The sequence below is a fragment of the Camelus ferus genome, chromosome 3 (genome assembly GCF_009834535.1).
Source record: "Camelus ferus isolate YT-003-E chromosome 3, BCGSAC_Cfer_1.0, whole genome shotgun sequence".
In the NCBI taxonomy this organism is placed as follows: domain Eukaryota; kingdom Metazoa; phylum Chordata; class Mammalia; order Artiodactyla; family Camelidae; genus Camelus; species Camelus ferus.
In genome coordinates this window covers 23,762,293-23,776,352 of record NC_045698.1, presented here as the reverse complement: position 1 = coordinate 23,776,352, position 14,060 = coordinate 23,762,293, and the positions used below count along the sequence as shown (strand labels likewise).

General features: G+C 40.6%; 1 protein-coding gene across 2 annotated transcripts in view; it reads left to right on the top strand.

Annotated features, from left to right (window-relative positions):
• The first annotated feature begins 7,548 nt into the window (after positions 1-7,548).
• SLC45A2 (solute carrier family 45 member 2) overlaps positions 7,549-14,060 on the top strand; it is a 33,270-nt gene continuing 26,758 nt past the window's right edge. Inside the window, exons 1-3 of one of the 2 annotated variants that reach the window (XM_032470764.1) lie at positions 7,549-7,926; positions 8,794-9,370; positions 11,330-11,506. In XM_032470764.1, the coding sequence (XP_032326655.1) occupies positions 8,986-9,370; positions 11,330-11,506 (562 nt within the window). In that variant the 5' untranslated portion in view covers positions 7,549-7,926; positions 8,794-8,985. Of the gene's footprint in view, positions 7,927-8,190; positions 9,371-11,329; positions 11,507-14,060 lie in introns of those variants that run through there. The other variant, XM_006194813.3, reaches the window with a different exon arrangement.

Below are 14,060 nucleotides of genomic sequence, written 5' to 3'. Positions count from 1 at the left end.
GTGGACATGAACCAAGTCTTTCTGCCTTTGTTCCATCACAATAGGTGCTCAAAAAAGTACCTGTTGAGGAGATTGGTAAGGGAAAGAATAAAAGTGAATTGGCAAAAACTCAACAAACAGAGGAACTAGCTTGGAATATCGATTTTTGTGGTTGACTTTATCCAAAATGTTTGAAAAACTGGCTGTGAGCTTTTAAAGAAAGGTGTGTGAATAAGGTTAGGAGCTTTTGTTAATGACTCATATTTTTCTTCTGAAAAATCTAAGACTGCAGGAAATGCTACTCTTCCTCTTTTTTTCACCTATCTTTAGAGAAACTAGATTTAGAAGTAGGCAAGGGGGCAGGTAAGGAGAAAATAGAAAGCTTTAAGAAGAATGGAAGAGAAGCAGGCAGTTGAAGATAGCAAATTCTAGTGAAAGAGGGATTATATTCATGAAAACATTGGAATTATGTTCTTGATAGTCACTTGATATACATTTATTTGCACTGTCTTGATCCTACAATGTAGGAAGTGATGAGATACTACAAACCGTATGGTGATAAATGTGACAGTTCTTACAGAACGAGGTGACTGGTTGCAGCCAGGCCTCCTATCCCTGTGTTCATGTCTTCTGTCTAAGCACATTCCAGGTTTTAGTCGCAATTACTTTGTATTTTATAAATTTGCAAAATAATTTACCTGTACCAAATCAGGATGGCTTACATGGCAAGTAGCAGTATCCAAAACAAGAGGGAAATATTTTGGCTCACGTACGTAGAGTCCAGAAGGACAGTGAGTTTTAGGGCGGCCTGAATCTGGTCACTTAGACCCTGTTTCCCTGCATTTTCCTGGCTCTGCCAACTTGCCATCCTCTCTGTGTTTGCTTTATCCTTAACCTGGTAGTAATATCTGGCTCTCATTTCCACACACAGCAACATCAAGAAGAAGAGAGAGTTTCAAGAGCTTTCAGCAAACCTTGCCTTTTGTCTCCTTGGATCAAGTTAAGTCACAAGCTGGCCCTATACCAGTCTTTGGCAGAGAAGGTAGAATTATCTTAGATAAAGCCAGCCTACTCCTGGAGCTCCCCTGGACTCAGCTTCCTGGAAGCATATGGGTGTGTGAGGGAGGGGTGGAATCTGGAAGCTAGTCCAGGTTTCATTAGGATGGGGGGAGTGGAGAATGAAGGTTACATCTGTTATATACAGTATCTCAATTGCTGTTCAAACAATCACAACGGGAAAGAAGGTAGGGGTGGTTACTCCATTTTACAGATGAAGACTGAAGGCTCAGATGGTCCTAAATTTTCATAGTTCACATCTCCCTTAGTGTCTCAGTAATTTTTTCATGGTGCCCCTTGGGCCAAAAAATACCTAACCATTCCATTTATAAGTAAGTCTCAGCAATGTAGGTATTTATGTCCTAACAACTTATTAGCTGATTGAAAAATATAATACAATGAAAGAAGAAATTTTTATTTCATTATTTTTATTGAAGTATAGTTGATTTAAAATATTGTGTTAGTTTCAGGTATATAGCAAAGTGATTTAGTTTTGATTTGTTTTTCAGATTATTTTCCATTATAGGTTATTGTAAGATGTTAAATACAGTTCCATGTGCTGAACAGTAAGTCCTTGTTGCTTGTTGCTTACCTATTTTATGTACAGTGGTTTGTATCTGTAAATCCCACACTCCTAATTTATTCCTACCATCCCCCTTTGGTAACCATAAGTTTGTTTTCTATGTCTGTGAGTTTGTTTTGTATACAGATTCATTTGTATTATTTTTTAGATTCCACATATAAATGATATCTTATATTTCTCTTTCTCTGACTTACTTCACTAACTATAACATTCTCTAGGCCAATCCATGTTGTTGCAAATGCTATTCCATTGTGTGTATGTGTGTGTGTGTATACATACATATATATATATACATACACACATATATATGTATATATATACCACATCTCCTTTATTCATTTGTTGATGGACATTTAGGTTGCTTCCATGTCTTGGCTGTTGTAAATAGTGCTACTGCGAACATTGGGATGCACGTATCTTTTCAAATTAGAGTTTTTATCTTTTTCAGATATATGCCCAGGAGTGGGATTGCTGGATTATATGGTAGCTCTATTTTTCGTTTTTTAAGGAGCCTCCATACTGTTTTCCATAGGGGCTGCACCAATTTACATTCCCACCGACAGTGCAGGAGGGTTCCATTTTCTCCACACCCTCTTCAGCAGTTATTATTTGTAGACTTTTTGATAATGGCCATTCTGATTGCTGTAAGGTGATAACTTCCTTGTAGGTTTGATTTGCATTTCTCTGATAGTGATGTTGAGCATCTTTTCATGTGCCTATTAGCTATCTGTATGTCTTCTTTGGAGAGAAGTCTATTTAGGTTTTATGACCATTTTTTGATTGGGTTTTTTGTTTTTTGATACTGAGTTGTATGAGCTGTTTGTATATTTTTATTGTTAACCCCTTGCTGCTTGCATTCTTTGCAAATCTTTTCTCCCATTCCATAGCTTGTCTTTTCATTTTGTTGATGGTTTCCTTTGCTGTGCAAAAGCTTTAAAATTTGATTAGATCCCATTTGTTTATTTTTGCTTCTATTTCTTTTGCCTTGGGAAACTGATCTAAGAAAATATTTCTATGATTTATGTCTGAGAATGTTCTACCTATGTTCTCTTCTAGGAGTTTTATGGTGTCATGCTTATATTTAGATCTTTAAGTCATTTTGAGTTTATTTTTGTATATGGTGTCAGAGAGTGTTCTTAATTTCATTGTTTTGCATGTAGCTGTCCAGCTTTCCCAACACCAGTATTGAAGAGACTGTCTTTTCTCCATTGTTATATTCTTGCCTCCTTTGTTGTAGATTAATTGACTGTAAGTGTGTGGATTTATTTCTGGGCTGTCTATTCTGTTCCATTGATCTACATGTCTGTTTTTGTGCCTATACCATGCTGTTTTGATAACCATGGCTTTGTGGTATTCCCTGAAGTCTGGAAGGGCTATACCTCCAGCTTTATTCTTTTTCCTCAGGATTGCTTTGGCAATTCTGGGTCTTCTGTGATTCCATATAAACTTCAGGATTATTTGGTATTTTGATAAGCATTGCATTAAATCTAGATTTTTGGGGGTAGTATGGCCATTTTAACAATATTCTTCCAACTCAGGAACATAGAATATCTTTCCATTTCTCTGAATCATCTTCAGTTTCCTTTATTAGTGTCTTATCATTTTCAGTATATAGGTTTTTCACCTCCTTGGTTAAGTTTATTCCTAGGTAATTTTTTGGACACAATTTTAAACAGGATTTTTTTTTACTTTTTTTATTTCATTGTTAATGTAAAGAAATGTAATAGATTTCTGTATATTAATCTTGTATCCTACTACCTTGCTCAATTTATTAGTTTTAATAATTTTTGTGTGGAGTCTTTAAGGTTCTCTATGTAGAGTATCATGTCATCTATAGATAATGAGTTTTACTTCTTCCCTTCCAATTTGGATACTTTTTATTTATTTTTCTTGTCTGGTTGCTGTGGCTGGGACTTCCAATACTATGTTGAATGGAAGTGGTGAGTGTGTGCCTACTTATCTTGTTCCTGAATTTAGCTGGAAGACTTTCAGCTTTTCACCATTGAGTATTATGTTGTCTGCGAGTTTGTTATAACTGGCTTCTATTATGTTGACATATGTTCCTTCTATACCCGTTTTGGTGAGAGATATTTTCATGAATCGATGTTGAATTTTGTCAAATGCTTTTTCTATGTCTATTGAGATAATCATGTGGTTTTTGTCTTTTATTTTGTTAATGTGTTGTATCACATTGATTTGTATATGTTGAAGCATCCTTGTGACCCTGGAATGAATCCAATTTGATTATGGTGTATTATCCTTTTTATATATTATTGGATTTGATTTGTTAATATTTTGTTAAGGATTTTTGCATTTATGTTCATCAAAGACATTAGCCTGTAATTTTCTTCTTTTCTTTTCTTTTTTCTTTTTTTTTTTTTTTTTTTTGTAGTGTCTTTGGTTTTGGTGTCAGGGTGGCTTCATAGAATGAATTTGGGAGTTCCCACCGCTTCCATTTTTTGGAATAGTTTGAGGATAGGCAATAAGCTCTTCTTTGTTTGGCAGGATTCCCCAGTGAAGCCATCCAGTCCTGAACTCTTGACAGGGAGTTTCTGGTTTTTATTACAGATTATATTTTAATTCTAGTGATTATTCTGTTCAAGTTGTCTGTTTCTTCTTGACTCAGTTTTGGAAGACTATGTTTCTAGAAACTTGTTCATTTCTTCTAAGTTGTCCAATTTGTTGGCTTATAACTTCATAGTATTCTCTCTCTCTCTCTCTTTTCTTTTTTTTTTTTTTGTATTTCTGTGGTTTCAGTTGTTAATTCTTCTCTTTCATTTCTTATTTTGTTTGTTTGAATCCTTTCTCTTCTTCTTGGTGAGCCTGGTTAGAGGTTTGTCAATTTTGTTTATTTTTTCAAAAAACCAACTCTTGGTTTTATTGATCTGTTCTATTGTTTTTTCAATCTCTGTTTTATTCCCCCTCTGATCTTTATTATTTCCTTCCTTCTGTTGACTTTGGGTTTTGTTTGTTCTTTTTTTTTAAATTTATTTTAGGTGGTAGGTTAGGTTGTTTATTTGAGATTTTTCTTATTTCTTGAGGAAGGACTGTATCACTATGAATTTCTCTTTTAGAACTGCTTTTATTGTATCCCATAGATTTTTGTCAAGTTGTGTTTTCATTTTTGTTTATATATATTTTCTGATTTTTCCCTTTGATTTCATCATTGGCTTACTGTTTTTAAAGTTAACATGTTGTTTAGTCTCCATGTTGTCCTATTTTTCTTTCTGAAGTTGATTTCTATTTTCATACCATTGTGGTCAGAAAAGATGCTTGAAATAATTTCTTTCCTCTTAAATTTGTTGAGACTTATTCTGTAACCTAGTATGTGGTCTATCCTAGACAATGTTTCTGTGTTCTTGAAAAGAATGTGTATTCTGGGTTCTTTGGAATGCAGTGTCCTGTAGATATCAAGGAAGTCCAACTGGTCTACTGTGTCATTTAGGACTTCTGTTGCCTTATTGATTTTCTGTCTGGATGATCTGTTCATTGATGTCAGTGGGATGTTAAAATATCCTACTATTAGTATATTCCTGTCAATTCTCCCTTTAAATCTGTTAGTATTTGTTTTATATATTTAGGTGCTCCTATATTGGATGCATATATGTTAATGAGTGTGATATCCTCTTCTTGCATTGATCCCTTTATCATCATATGGTGTTCTTCTTTAACTTTCTTTACAGACTTTCTTTTAAAGTCTACTTTGTCTGATATGAGTATTGCTCCCCAGCTTTCTTGTCATTTCCGTTTGCATGAAATATCTTTTTCCACCCCCTCACTTTCAGTCTCTGTGTGTTCTTCATACTGAATTGAGTCTCTTGTAGGCAACATATTGTAGGCTTTTTTTTTTTCATCCAATCTGCCACCCTATGTCTTTTGATAGAGCCATTTAATCCACTGACATTTAAAGTAATTATTGATAAGTATGTACTTATTGCCATTTTAAATTTTGTTTTCCAGTTGTTTTTGTAGTTCTTTGTTCATTTCTTCTTTCTTTCCTTTTGTGGTTTTATAGTTTAATTTGTAGTATGCATCAGTTCCTTCCTTTTTGGTTTTTGTGATCTACTGTATGTTTTTAATTTGTGGTTACCCTGGAGTTCAAGTATATTAACCCACAACTATATCTACTTGCTTTAAACTGGTAATCATACAAGTTCAAGCACATTCTAAAAGATCTACATTTTTATACTCCCCTCCCCTCCATTCTGTGATTTTGATGTCCTGTTTTAGATCTACATGCTTGTCCTTTTGCTGTTAATTGTAGTTATAATCATTTTTACAAAAAAAATTTTTATTGTTTGTTCATCTATGTGCTGGCTTATTGTTAAGGTGTTCAGAGCCTACACTGGATGTTGAGCAGGGCCTTCTCTTTGGTCTGTGGCTGTCACTGTCCTGTCAGGGGCCAAGTCTGCTACCCAGTTGTCGAAGTGGAAGCCCCCGAGTGCCTGGTTCAATCAGGCCTTGTTGCCTTGCTCCAAGAGAGGGGACTGCTGAAGCAAGTGAGGCCCATGTGGTCACAGCAAACCTACGCACTGCCTGGGCAGGCATTTGTGATTCCACCCTGAAGCAGCCCAGGTTCGCATCCCTTTCTCTATTTTGTTCGTCTCAGACCTAGTACAAAGCTGTGGCGTGGAGTCGGCTGGGGCTGGGAGCCAGGGTGCTGTAGCTGCAGGAATCAAGGCAGCTGTGCCTCCTGAGACCTGGGCTGCCTCTGTGTCACTCCTCTCCCAGGACCCTTCTGCCCCAGATCCAGCGCCAAGCTGTGGTGTGGAGTGGGCGGAGCCAAAGCGCTCCCCACTGAAACCGCTGCATACTTCTACCCAGGGCAGCTCAGCACCCAGCTGCTGTGGGTTCCTGTGGCTTTGCCTGGTATGCACCCTAACAATGTCTGCCAGGGCCCACCCTGCCCCCGCCACGTGTGCTGACAATGGACTCCACAATTTCCCAAGACCACACCTCAAGCCCTCCAGGCTGTCTCTGGACCCCTAGATTGAGTCCTCTCCCAGGACCTGTCTGACTCAGATTTAGCTAACACTGCGTGTTCCCGTGGCGGCACCCGTGTGCACACTGACAATGTTGGCCAGGTTCCATATGCCACCCCGTGCATGAGCTGACAGTGGTCTCTGCAGTTCAGCCCGGATCACCCCCCACCCCCTCCAGGCACCGTGGTTATCTCTGCACAGATAGACCAAATCTCCGCCCTCCTCTCACTCCAGGTTGCAATGTGGAGTGAGCACGCCAGGGAGTTCATCTCTTTGGACTGGGAAGTGCGGCAAGGTGGCAGCCGCCAGTGCAAGTGCTCTCCACCCTGATTGTCAGCCAGCCAGCATATGCACACTACTCAGGAAGAGTCTAGGCTTCTCCAGCTCCTCTGTCTGTCCCGGTGGATATCCCAGCAGGCAAGGGGGCTCCCCAAGGTGAGGGTCTACTGGTGGGGACCCTCTCTTCCTTAGAGATCCCTCCCAGGGGCACTTGTCCTGTGGAGATATTTCTTGCAGCTTTGGTTGTAAAGGAGATTCCTGCCAGTTTCCAGTTGGTTTTCTGTGAGAATCATTCCACGTGTAGATGGGTTTTTGATGTGTTTGTGGTGGGGAGGTGAGCTCTGCTACTCCACCATCTTAACCCCCTTCCTATTTCCATTCTTAATCACAAATACTTCCTAATACATCATACGCACCTGTTGGACACTGTGTGACTTCTCATGCCTTGGAATCAGATTGGATGTCGCTACCCTCATTTTCTGTTCCACCCTTATTTTTATATGATACTTGCTTTTATCATGACTGTGGAGAACCAAGCCACACAAAAATCTAAAGCCATTGAAAGGATTGTATTGCAATCTTATGTTGCAAGTATGAGCTGTTCATTATTACTTCACGTGGTATCTGACAGATGTTGATTTTCACTGTGTTTACTGTTTTCAAATGCTTAAGTATCCTGAGACAGCCCTTTGAGTTCACTGTGGTGCCCTGGGGTACCGTGGCACATAGTTTGTGAAATACTGATTTAACTGATTTGCCAGAATTTAAACTTTAATATTCCAACTCCAAGTCTTGATGCTCTTAAACCATTTTTAGGGCCTTTCCTATAAGATCATATTTCCATTGCCATTCAGATTCTCATTTGAATTCAAGGTCCAACAAGGAAAATATGACCCCCTTGAAGTCTTTAAAACAGAGGAAATTTAATATGGAAAATTATACTGGTGATAAAAGAGCTGAGAAGCTCAGGGAACAGTGAGACAACCCAGAAATGAGCAACCACAGGAAGCTGCAACCACTCCCATCACTGCAGAATCGATCGGAAAGGTAATTTTATGGGGACTAAGAAGCTAAGGTTGCCTGTTGGAAGCTGCACCCACAGTGGAGACGCAGCTACTGCCAGAGACATCTAAGGATGGAGAAAGAGAGGGGAGGAGGTATCCTGATTTCTTCCTTTCTCCTACCCTCAGCCTTCCCATCAATGCTTCCCATTGGACAAATCTGCCTAGAAGCCAGAGAGCGAGGGAACCTGGGAAATGTGGTCCCTTATGGTACAGGGTACAGAGCATGGGGGAGGGGCAGGGAATGGATCTGAGCAGACAAGCAGTTGACTGGCACTACAAAATGTAGTATATACACTTTATTCATTCTATGATTCCTTTAGCAAATATTTATTGAGGACCTACTAGGTGCCAGGTATCATGTTAGATGCCATAATAAGCAAAACAGACCTGATCACTGCTCATATGGGGTTTGAAGACCAACATAGGAGAAGCAGAATAAACACAAAGCTATCTAGTTATAAAGCGTGTTAAGTGCAATGAGGGAAAATCCCGCAGTGCCGTGAGATGGCCAGTGATTTAGAGGAAGGTGGCACCCTCCCGGTATGTTAAGTCTAGTGAATTGACTCTTGGGGTATGTGTAGAAAACTTACGGTCAGGAAAGGTCAGATTATTTATATCTAGGAAAAGTTTAGAAAAAGATATTGGCCCATTCATATTTTAACTTCACATCAGCATTATGGGGCTTTGTTGTGGTTGTGTGTAATACAGTGTATGTATGTGTGTGAGTGTGAGACAGACGGGGTGGGAGGAGCAGAGAGGGAGAGAGAACAGTACAAAGGAAGATTCCTTTAGAGTAACATTCTAAGGAGCCAGCAGGCTCACAGCAGCTAATCTCCATCATGCTTTCCAGGCCCCACCCCCTTTCTTCTCATCATAACTTGTGATCTTAGAGGCATGAAAGAATTTGAGCCCCTCCCCCAGCCTGACCATCTCTGTTAGCCGCTCAGCCAGGCTCTATGTCAAATCCAGCCGGGAGCACAAACCCCAGGGCCACGCAGGAGGTGGCAGTGGACTCGTAGGCAGGTTTCGGCACCCGGTGGCCATGGGCGACAAGAGTGGGCAGCCCGGCACCCACACCTATAAATCCCTTGCTGAAGATGGCGTCTTCGGCTTTGTGGAGCCGCCCAAAAGACCCACGGGGAGTCTGCTCATGCACAGCATGGCCATGTTCGGCCGGGAGTTTTGCTACGCGGTGGAGGCGGCCTACGTGACCCCAGTCCTGCTCAGCGTGGGCCTGCCCAAGAGTCTGTACAGCGTGGTGTGGCTTCTCAGCCCCGTCCTGGGGTTCCTGCTGCAGCCCGTGGTGGGGTCCGCCAGCGACCACTGCCGGGCCCGGTGGGGCCGGCGAAGACCCTACATCCTCACCCTGGGCATCATGATGCTCCTGGGCATGGCTCTGTACCTCAACGGGGACATTATCATATCAGGTCAGTGGACCGCGCGAGGTGGGCCGCCGGGAGCGTCCTGTGATGCAGCTCAGTAGGAGCAGAATGCCAGTATCTTCATGTGACAGTCAGAAACCGGTTAAAACTTACTATCTCTCCTGAGTTACATTGAATTTCCACCCGTGAATGACCCAAATTCTGTGGTTAAGAGCCTTTGCTTTTAGAAACCTCAGGCTACATTATTTTTTAACTGTTGTGAGAATCTTAAAATAGGATTAAATTTTTATCTATTTTTAAAAATTGCATATTTTTACATATTTATCAACTGTGGTGTTTTTGTGCCCATTATAAGATATTTAGTACTTTCTCAAAATAACCAGCTGCCAAATGGCTCTATAAGTATTTACAATAAATGTACCTGTGTGTCCAGTAAGAGTTAATTATGTTCCCAGCTTTATGTAGAGTCTTTTAGTGGGTCAGGGTATCAGCCTGTTAGCTCAAGGGGACATTTTTGCATTTAAAATCATGGACATAAACCTGACAGAGCTCTTTTTCTAGCCATTAAGCAGCCTCTAATTAATCCACAATTGGTGGTACTACAAATTGCATTGAAAAAAGGATCATTAAACTTAAAAACAACACATTTGTTTTTTTGCCATTAACTCTCAGGCTAGCAGAATGGATGATAAAGAGGCAGGATAATCAGTTATCATTTGTATATAATTTTAAAAGGGCATAAATCCATAAATGTAGAGTATTTCTGGAAGAATTTCCAAAAAATCTGAGTAGTTGCCTCTAGGGAATGGTACTAAGGGACTGGGGGTGAGAGGGGGAGGGTAGGCTTGTTTTCACTTATTTTTATACTGTATTTTTTTTTAAAAGCAGGTGCATATATTACACATTGTTAAGTTTAAAAAAGAAGCTGAAAGCAAGGGAAATAGTTATGAGTAGGTGAATGGATTGTGGTATAGCCATAGGATGGATACTATTTAGCTGTTAAAAGTTGTGAAGTTGATCTTCATTAATTGAAATGCCGAGATAAGAAGAGAGTTGGTTACAGATGAACAAGTACAACACGATCCCATTAGTCAGTGCTCCTCAAGGCACATTCCTGTACCTGCAGCATCAGCATCACTGGGGGCTGTTATAGGTGAACATTTCCAGGCCCCATTTCTACCTACTGAGGAATCATGGGAGACTTATGGGAGATGGAGCCCAGCAATGTTTAAACAAGGCATCCAAGTGATGGTTAAGCATGCCGAAGTTTGAGAAGCCCTGCGTGAGGGCACAGGTGCGCACCTCTGTATAAAGGCATAAAGGGAGATCTGAAGGAGGACCATCTCTAGGGGCTAGGATTCAAAGCATTTCTCCAGCGCTTCTATATCTTTGGAATGGTTTACAATAAGTGCATAATTTTAAACAGCTTTCTTTTTTGGGGGGTGGGGAGGGAGGTAATCAGGGTTATTTAGTTAGTTAGTTAGTTAGTTAGTTAAATGGAGGTACTAGGGATTGAACCCAGGACCTCGTGCATGCTAAGCACACGCTCTACCACTGAGCTATATCCTTCTTCTAAGCAGCTTTCTTTAACGAAATATGATTCACATACCATAAAAGTCACCATCTACAAGTGTACAAGTCAGTGCTTTTTAGTATATTCTTGATTATGCAACCATCATCACTATTTAATTCTGCAACATTTTCACCGCCCCGCCCCCCAACAGAAAGAAACCTGGTCACCATCAGCAGTCAATCTCCACTTCCTTCTCCCCGACAGCTCTAGGCAACCACTCACCCTACTTTCTGTCTCTATAGAGCTGTCTTTTCTGGACATTCACTTGCATAATTTTTAAAACCTGAAAAAATAATGAAGCTATTTTTATTTGGAAAAGCAAAGTTAAATGAAAGTAAATGGAGATAATTTAATGAGAGGTTTTGGTGGAAATAAAAATGCAGATCATTCTAAAGCAGGATTTAAAAGACCAATGTTTGTTTCTCTTTCAGCTTTGATTGCTGACCCAAGGAGGAAGCTAATTTGGGCCATAAGCATCACCATGATAGGTGTGGTTCTCTTTGATTTTGCTGCTGACTTCATTGATGGGCCCATCAAAGCCTACTTATTTGATGTCTGCACCTATCAGGACAAGGAGAGGGGCCTCCACTACCATGCCCTCTTCACAGGTATGGAATATTCCAGAAAGTCTATCCTTCAGCTCCCAGCACAGGGAGGCCCTTCCACTGAAGCCACTCAGTGTCTCAGCACTTGAATTTTTTGAATGAATGGATCCATTGAGATGATGAAACACTCCCATCACGAGGGCTCTGTCTTCCAGTGTATTTCTCTAAACAAAGTCAGCTTGTGACCGGGTGTGGAGTTTTTATAGAGGAGGTTTATGCAAGAGCTTTTTACTTTTTGTTTTGACGTTGTTCGTTTTTAAATGAGTAACATGTAGCATCAGCATTACTTAGGAGCCTGTTAAAAATGCAGCTTCCTAGGCCCCTCCCCCAGGTATTTTGATTCAGTGGGTTTGGGGTGGGGCCCAGAAATTTGCATTTTTAATGACACTCCCAGACAAGTCTGTGGCAGGTGTCCCAAGGATCACATTTAAAAGTAAAAATAGAAACAAACCAAGCAAATTAAAGAACTTCAAATCTTAGAGATTTCTTAGTCATATAAAGAGTTGGCATTTCTTCAACCTCCTGGTTTGGAAAAGACCATGAAAAAAGACTATGGGGGTGCTCCCTTCAACGCTTGGGGCCATTACCAGCCTCCTTTGGTTGCTGTTGGGTCCTTCATTTCAAGCAGTGCTACTAATGTTCCACCTGCTTTATAGAGCTCCAGTTAGGATTGTTCTAGCACTGAGGGTCATACCCAGGACTATAGCATGATCCTGGCCTGGGAGCATTTTTATACCTAGATAGTAAGGGCTCTATTTGATTGTCTTCATGGCCCAGCCAATGTATTTATTTTATGTTTTGGCATATTCTGTCTCCTCTGAAGGTCAGGTAGTTCTCAGGAGAAGCAGAATCGTGAGCTTTGTTCAGTTTATGTCTCTAGAGCCAAGAGCAGTGCCTGCACACAGAAGCCATTGGGTCAAAATTTGTTGTTTGAGCAAATATTTGAATGGTGAACACTGGAAGAATGGGGCTGCCCAGCAGAGACGGGAGTTCGTCCTTGCTTTAGGGAAGATGGAGGAGCGGGAGTCCACCCCATCCGTCACTGGTCCCTGACCACACTGTCTACAGCTAGAAAGTCCCAGAATAGAGATGCAAACTGATTTCTCCTGATTTAAATCCCATAATACCTGCTGCTTTACTTTATTATAATCTGCTGAAATTAATTACAGCAAGATCACGGGAGACTTTTTGGCTTTTGACCCTGACACATGGAGGGTTTTATTGCTCTGAAGTACTCTGGGCAATGTGGCCACTCCTTCTTGTCTTACACCAGTATTAGTCTTGGCCAAACAGCCTCTGCTTTATTGCCTCTGATATTAGAAGATTGAACTCTGTATTTTGGGAACTTTTCCAAGATTAGCATATGGTAGTATTTCTATTGACTTTAAGAAAATATCTTGAGGCTGTCTATTGATATTAACAAACAGTGGTCTCAGGAAGCATGTGTAATTTTCATATGCCCTTGGTTTAGGCTCTCACTGTGTCTTGTCTGAGCTTTCATACTTATCCTTTGTTCTTCCAGTCTCTAATGTCTTCCTATTCCGAGTGAACCAGCACACAGCTTCCAGATTCAGATTCCTAAATGACAGCTATACCAGGGTGCTTTCCTAATCAATGACCTGCAGTGGCTCCTGGGGATGGAAAATTAATTAATCAGTAGTCAACTTAAGAAAGAAAGAGAGAGTTTTATTTGAGTCAGCCTGAAGATTATAAACCAAGAGACAGTCGCTCAGAGAGCTCTAAGAACTGTTCCTTCCATTGGAGGTCAAAGCACAGTTATATATGAGACAAAGGGTTATACATGACATGTCGACTGCTCACATAGTCCAGATCTTCACATCCAAGGTGAGTAAGTGGTTCATCGTGACTCCTTACAGGATTAAGAAAGGAATGTTATCTCTTAGGGAGTTACCATGCTAGTGCCAGGAGAAAAGTACTCTTTATCAAGCAAGTATCCCTGAATCCTCTAAGGCGGCCTGGTTAATGTATAATACAGATGCACAGTGCACACACAAAGGGGGCTGGAGGAGAGGCACAGATGGGTGGAGAGAAAATTTTATGTTTAAATTTTTCTTGCCTTGCCATAAAATATGAATTTTTTTTCATCACTCCCCATTTGCCTACTGCATAAAGAACAAATTCTTAGGCAGGGTTCAAAACTCCTCACAATCTGTTCTCATCCTACCCTTCCTGCTTTATTTCCCTTACTCCCTCCACATTCTCTGTGCTCTGAGCAATTTCCCAGCAAGTTCCTAGGCACAGACTCCAGGTCTGTTTTGCTCACAGCATCCCTGGTACCTCCAACACTGCCTGGCACGCCATAGATGCTCAAAATAAATATTAATGAAAAAAACAAAGGACACTGCCTTTTCCTTTCTACATTCAGGGTCTACTTTACACTGAAATTCCCTTCCCCCTTTTCTCCCTTTGGAAATCAAAGCTGCTTAGAAACTTTCTTCAAACCCCTTTCCTGGGGAGAAGGCCCCTCACTCTTTTCTAAATTGCAGGCAGACTTAATTTTTAACTTGGTCAGAGCCTCCACCCACATCATCAAAAT